This window comes from Salmo trutta, chromosome 5 (assembly GCF_901001165.1).
Source record: "Salmo trutta chromosome 5, fSalTru1.1, whole genome shotgun sequence".
In the NCBI taxonomy this organism is placed as follows: domain Eukaryota; kingdom Metazoa; phylum Chordata; class Actinopteri; order Salmoniformes; family Salmonidae; genus Salmo; species Salmo trutta.
In genome coordinates, this window is record NC_042961.1 from 59,457,156 (window position 1) to 59,463,897 (window position 6,742).

A 6,742-nucleotide genomic window follows, 5' to 3' on the forward strand; every position below is an offset into this window, starting at 1 on the left:
GCTGAAGCTCATTGGTTGAACTCAAATTGCTAAGTGGCTGGCCCATGTGGAAGAAAATGTAGGGGAAATGGCGCAGCACAGCTTCCATAAAAACAGTCGCTTTCGAGACTAATTGAGGTTAAACAGTAATTCTGCTCATAGATTATGTGTGTATGAACTACACATTGATATGTCCAGCTCAAAGCAGGAAGTTTAAAAAAATACTTAGTAGTCGCCAAAGTTCCGGAGCATGTCTTTAATGTCACTGTCCATGCTAAAATTGTTTATATCCAAGTTGAGTCCTCTATCTCTATGAGTTTGGCCTATTTTGCGTTTCATCAGGGCGTGACCATTGCGCCTTTGCGTCACACCTGTCGTCCACACCTCACGAGAGGGGTCAATTGGGGGTCAAACCATGACTATGGTGTTTTCCACAGCCACAAAGTCATATGGTAATAAATCATATAAACAAAAAAATAATTTAATTTAAGGTTAGGCACACGGTTAGCAGTTTGGTTAAGGTTAGGTTTAGAAACATATTTGAAGAATATAATTTGTAGAAATGGGCGTGGTTTATGGCGCTGTGGTAACTAGTGATGACCGAAAATGGTCGGTTGTTTGTCAGGTGAGCGCGCGTCTCACCTTGTCCTCGGTAAGAAATCACACCTTTCGATTCCATCCTTCTGGTGGCAGTAACTCTGGCTTGCACCGGTGCTAGGTCGAACATGAGGGCTACCCACCGTAACAACACATGTATCCTGTCCGTTTTCGTATTTTTCTTGTGTTCTACGTTTACTCGAGCAGACGGGAAAATGGCCAACATTCCTACCAATCCCTCTGCTTCTTCACAATCACAACTCGGTGGGAGATGTCGCCGAAATCACCATAGTATTAGTCAGAAAAGCCAGCAGGAGCCGCTTCACACGTTGCTAACAGAAGCACAGAAGGCCGACCAGAACTTGCAATATATGTTAAGTTTGTTTAAGAGCGCGGCCGACCCGGATGGGAGGCCTAAACAGCATCGGCTGTTCGGGTCGAACACAGCGCGTCTGCTGCGACCCAACACCACCCAGGTGTGGTCTCTGACAGCGTCTTCAGGTGAGACACACACACACACACACACACACACAGTGTAAGATAACAAGCGGTTATCATCCTACAGGTTTTGTCTATCCGATTATTTGAAATTAGTGGTACGTACGGGTACGCCTGTTGTACAATTTGTTCATTGTCATTCATAAAAACAATTTATAAACCGTTATTTAGGCTATAGGTTATGATGGGTATTGGGTAGGTGCAATGGTGTAGAATAGTCTAGGTTATCTTTGTAACTGTTTGTTGTTATGTTGAAGCCTGACCGTTTCAATTTAGAAGTGTATTCTCTCCCCCTCCCTCCTCCAGTGTTGCACTACACCTACACAGTGACATACAACCTCCAGTCCCTCTCCCTGGAACAGCTAGTGAGAGCCTCCTTTGTCCACCTCCGTCCCTCTAATACATCCAGGACGCCCCACCCCTCCCCTCTCCGCTGCAGGGCCAGAGTCACCTCTCTGGGGCATGATAGCTGGACAAGCCCCCCTGGAGGTCTGGGGCGCCTAGTCACCCTGGAGCCGCATCAGCAGTGGACAGAAACTGACATCACAGAGCACCTCACCACACAGGTGGTAACGCTGACCCAGGGAAGGCCAAAGCAGGGCAGTCGCCTGACCCTCATGGCCCAGTATTGGTGCTTGGATCCTGGACGTTGGAGGAGCGATGCCTTGGGCGGCCTGTGGAGGAGCCGAGGGGGACACAGGAGGGGGAGGAGGGCGGCCTCCGCAAATCACCTCAACGCCCCCGCTCTCCTCCTCTTCCTCAATGAAGAGGAAGAAACCAGAGAGTGGAGGGCGGCGACCGGAGCTGGGGGGTCCAGTTTGGGGGGTCTGACTCCGGAGCCTCACCACCTCTCCGCCCCCAGACTACGTCGCTCCAACGGCCCTAATCCCCCAGGTAGCATCGTCTCCGACATCCCCAACTACCGAAAACACAAGAAACCCTCGCCCAAGAACCAGTGCAAACTCCACTCCTACCGGGTCACCTTTGCCTCGTTAGGCCTTGTCAAATACCTCGCCCCACACCAGTACAACCCTGGCTACTGTAAAGGAGACTGCCCCAGAATCCTCCACTACGGCCTGAACCCGTCCAGCCATGCCATCATGCAGAACCTGATTAAAGGTAAGGGGCTGGACGAGGTGCCGTCGCTGTCCTGCGTGCCGTATAAGTACAAGCCCATCAGCGTGCTGATGCTGCTGGATGACAACAAGACAGTGGATTATAAGGAGATCCCAGACATGATAGCTGAGTCCTGCACCTGTCGGTAGTTAGAGAAATGGGGGGGTGGGAGGACGTTAGGAGCATGGACCCCCCCCCCCCCCTCCCTTACACACTTGCTGCTAGTTAAAGACATTTGGGTGGGGAGGGGAGGTAGTCAGGGGGTGGCCGGTCCCCCTCGGTAGAGACCGGGGCTTAGTTTACCCTCCCTTTCACTAAGCTGTCCTTCCCAAAGCTGAGTTTGCTAGATCTGTCTCCCTCCCTCCTCACACTCACCACTGGCTTCAGCTGCCCCATATCACACTGAACCTTTTGAAGGAGAGGAGGGAAAAGACCGAGGAAGAGAGTAGAGGGAGGGGTAGCTTGGAGGGGGTTCCACAAAAAAATTAAATAGCTTGTTGCCTTCTTTAACATGCTCTGTGTAACAGGTTTCTATTAGAATCACTGGACCAGTAAATGAATCATATGGGACTGAAGGCACTTCACTTTGAACCTTCTGGAGGGCAGAGAGAACAACTTAAGACCCCCAGGTCCACACCACCCTAAAGCTCTGTGGGTAGTGAAGTCTCTAATGTGCCAGTGGTCATGTGATGATGATGAAATAATGTGCTGTACGAATATGTTGATGGGTGTACAGGAAGGGTCAATCCTGGCGTTCTGCTTAAACTAATTGGTGTTTGTTTGTTTTTTTGTTTTTTTCTGGTCTCTTTCTTTTTAAAATCTTGTTATCAATGCTTGATATCTGGACACAGGAAGTGAGTGATGGAACACACAACGTGATTGGCCAGAGACTAAGCTTCGTAAGATATGTACATATTTGGATCCACACACTTTGTGTTGTTGGCATGTTGGGCCCCTCTAACAGTTTGGGTGTCTGCCCTAAAATTAAATACAAATAATAAAAAAAAGCATTTTAAAATAAAAAAATGGTCGCCGGCCTTTTTCAGTGCGCCTTTATATTGAGCTATTAAGGACTCGATGGAGTCTTGCTAGACTTGAAGTATTTTCCAATTGGCACCCTTATCCATGTCGTGCACTACTTTTGACCAGGACCAATAGGGTAGTAGTGCACTACGTAAGGAATAGGGTGCTATTTGGGATGTAACCTTGGGAGTTTGCTGCTTCTTTAGGAAACCACAGATTGTTCTAGTATTTCTGGGCTGAGGGTGTGGCCTTCCCAAACGGAAAAGGGCAGGAGAGAGGATAAGAACAGTATCACTGTCAATAGCGTATCTCAGGAAAAAAAACGAAACAGGGAAAGTGCAATGTGTCTGAGTATTTTTCAGGAGTGTGTCTTATGAATGTTTAGGTAAAAGTCTCGCACTGAAATTATTGTGACATTTTATTATAATGAATGAAAATAAATAATAAAATGAATATTTTGTAAAAATCTGATTTGACATTTTGTTTTGTTTCTTAACTATAGTTGGATGATAGTGCCCCTAATGTTGAATTGGAAGTCACTAGTTAGCCATGCATGTTTTGTGAAGTATATATTTTTTGACATTGGTTTTGTGTTCTAATGTGAGAAGGATTTAAAAAAAGATTTGTCTGTTTTTTGGACACAGAATTTAGCCTATTGGAGAAAGAAGCATTTTGAATGGTGACTATCCATTTTAACATTATTTAGTCCAGAACTAGACTCAATCAGTGTCTGAGAAAACCAACTGTTTATATTCATGACTTTACCATGTTACCCTGTTATGTAGTTCAGGGTTCTTCATGTTGCATGCTGGAGTGGACAAAATGGGCAATATTATATTACCGGTTGATGGGCCTGTTAATGTAGGGCCTAAGTTTAGGCTTGGTAGGTTGTTTCATGTTTTATTTGGGTGTATTTCTATTTTTTGAATTTGGCATTGTAACCTGAGTACACCAAACATTAGGAACATCTTCCTAGTATTGAGATGCACCCCCTTTCTGCCCTCAGAACATCCTCCGTTCGTCAGCACATGGACTCTACAAGGTGTTAAAGTGTTCCACAGGGATGCTGGTCCATGTTGACTCCAATGCTTCCCACAGTTGTGTCAAGTTCCCTTGTTTTTCTTTTTGGTGGTGGACCATTCTTGATACACACAACTGTTGAGTGTGGAAAAAAACTCCAGCAGTGTTGCAGTTCTTGACACACTCAAACCGGTATGCCTGGCACGTACAACCATACCATGTTCAAAGGCACTTCAATATTTTGTCTTGTCCATTCACCCTGGGAACGGCACACATACACACAATCCATGTCTCAATCTGTCTCCTCTTTATCTATACTGATTGAAGTGGATTTAACAGGTGACATCAATAAGGGATCATAGCTTCCACCTGGTCAGTCTGTCATGGAAAGAGCAGGTGTTCCTAATGTTTTGTACTCTCAGTGTATTTTTTTTGGTGCTGTCGCTACAGACGTCTTTGACCTGCAGTAGATGCCTTTCGCCCACAGAGGGTGATGTTACTGTCATTTAAACCAGGGTTTCACCACTTCTCTCCCACAGCTCAACTGCTATAGGCCAGGGGGTTGAACTGTAGCAGTGCTGTCCGGTATGGAATGACAAGATTGGTTCTTAAATAGACCTTGGTACTCTAAAAGTGAAATGTAGAACTGGCACCTTTTTTTTTTGTTACACTTCAAGCACTGCTATATGTTAAAAGAATAGTGTATATTTGGAGCATGGCTCTTCCTGTTCCTGGTTTCACTGACTTTGGCCGGATGAACCAAGTCTTGTGCTCTGGGGAGGAACCTTTTTAAAGGTCCCATGTCTTCGCATCAGAGAGAACATTTTTGCAGTTATCAAGCTAATTTCCTGCAGCGCTACACATTTTTCCATGAGGCAGATACAAAAAGTATTGAGTTAAAAATGTACACTTGGTGGAGGGCTGTGGATACCAATATCCCTGTGAGCCTCCCAGGCCCATGTTGCCCAGGGATAATGTAGATGAATAATATATTACACCTAAACTTATTCCACTATCCCTTGGCCAAAATGATTTGAATCTGTTGTTACTAATATAATTTGTTTTTATTGTATCTATCCTCGGACCCTCTTTAGTACATCCGCAGACCCCTGTCTTAAAAAAGACATGTTTTATATCAATAGGATCACCTGGAATGGATTATGACTAATAAACTAAAAAACAGTATGGGACAGGTTCCTGGACACAAATTAAATCCTGAACTAAAAACCTTTATTTCTGTGGAAAATTTCCATTGAGTTTTTAAGTTAGCCTGAGTACCAGTCTGTTTGTGCTATCATTCCACTCCCTGCCGTTTCTGTCCAGCACAGTTCTGGTCATCTCCAACCGGTACAGAGGGTACTGAAGAGGACGGCCCGTATGGACCCACTGTGGAGGTTTTAATAGTTTCATTCTTTCCCAATAGCTGTTTTAGTTATCCCCTGTCACAGCACAAATGAGAGTGCATGGGGGACGGACACACACGCACGCACGCACGCACGCGTGGTCAAATGTAGTGCACTATATAGGGAATAGGTTGCCATTTGGAATGTAGCCTGTGTGTCTCTGTTAGCATAGGGCTCTGGTCAAATGTAGTGCACTATATAGGGAATAGGTTGCCATTTGGAATGTAGCCTGTGTGTCTCTGTTTGCATAGGGCTCTGGTCAAATGTAGTGCACTATATAAGGAATAGGGTGCCATTTGGGATGCAGATCCTCTCTGTTATCAGTTATCCCTGGGAGAAGGTGAAGTACAGCACGACTGAACATTTACAGGATTTTATGTCTGTGTCCGTCTCGCTCATGTTGAAGACGTATTTTCAGGAATGTGTCATGGAGCATTCAGAGGTCACCAGGCAGAGAGACTGAGGAATGCTACTCTCCCCAGGAGAGAGAGACAGAGGAGAGAAGGAGAGGGAGGGGGGGATAGAGAGAGGGGGGACAGAGAGAGGGAGGAGGGGGGAGGGGGGCAGAGAGAGAGAGGGGGAGGGGGGGCAGAGAGAGAGGGGAGGGGGGACAGAGCGAGAGGGGGGAGGGGGGGCAGAGAGGGGGGAGGGGGGACAGGGGCAGGGGGGACAGAGCGAGAGAAGGAGGGGGAGGGGGGGGACAGAGCGAGAGAAGGAGGGGGAGGGGGGACAGAGCGAGAGAAGGAGGGGGAAGTGGGGGGGACAGAGCGAGAGAAGGAGGGGGAGGGGGGGACAGAGCGAGAGAAGGAGGGGGAGGGGGGGACAGAGAGAGAGAGCGGGGGAGGGGGGCAAGAGAGCGGGGGAGGGGGGAGGGGGGGCAGAGAGCGGGGAGGGGGGGACAGAGAGGGAGGGGAAGGGGAGGACAGAGAGAGAGAGGGGGAGGGGGACAGAGAGAGAGAGGGGGGAGGGTGGGGACAGAGAGAGAGAGTTGGTTAGGGGGGGACAGAGAGAAGAGGGTGGCGGGTTTGAACGAGGGGGAGGGTGGGACAGAGAGGAGAGGGGGGAGGGTGGGACAGAGAGAGAGAGCGCTTGAATCATGTCACGAC

At 47.6% G+C, this 6,742-nt stretch overlaps 1 protein-coding gene across 1 annotated transcript; it reads left to right on the plus strand.

Annotated features, from left to right (window-relative positions):
• The first annotated feature begins 586 nt into the window (after positions 1–586).
• bmp15 (bone morphogenetic protein 15) lies at positions 587–3,681 on the plus strand. The gene is made up of 2 exons (XM_029754531.1): positions 587–1,077; positions 1,381–3,681. Exons 1-2 carry the CDS (start codon positions 705–707, stop codon positions 2,337–2,339), a joined length of 1,332 nt encoding a protein of 443 aa, XP_029610391.1. The 5' UTR covers positions 587–704; the 3' UTR covers positions 2,340–3,681.
• Positions 3,682–6,742: the final 3,061 nt, after the last annotated feature.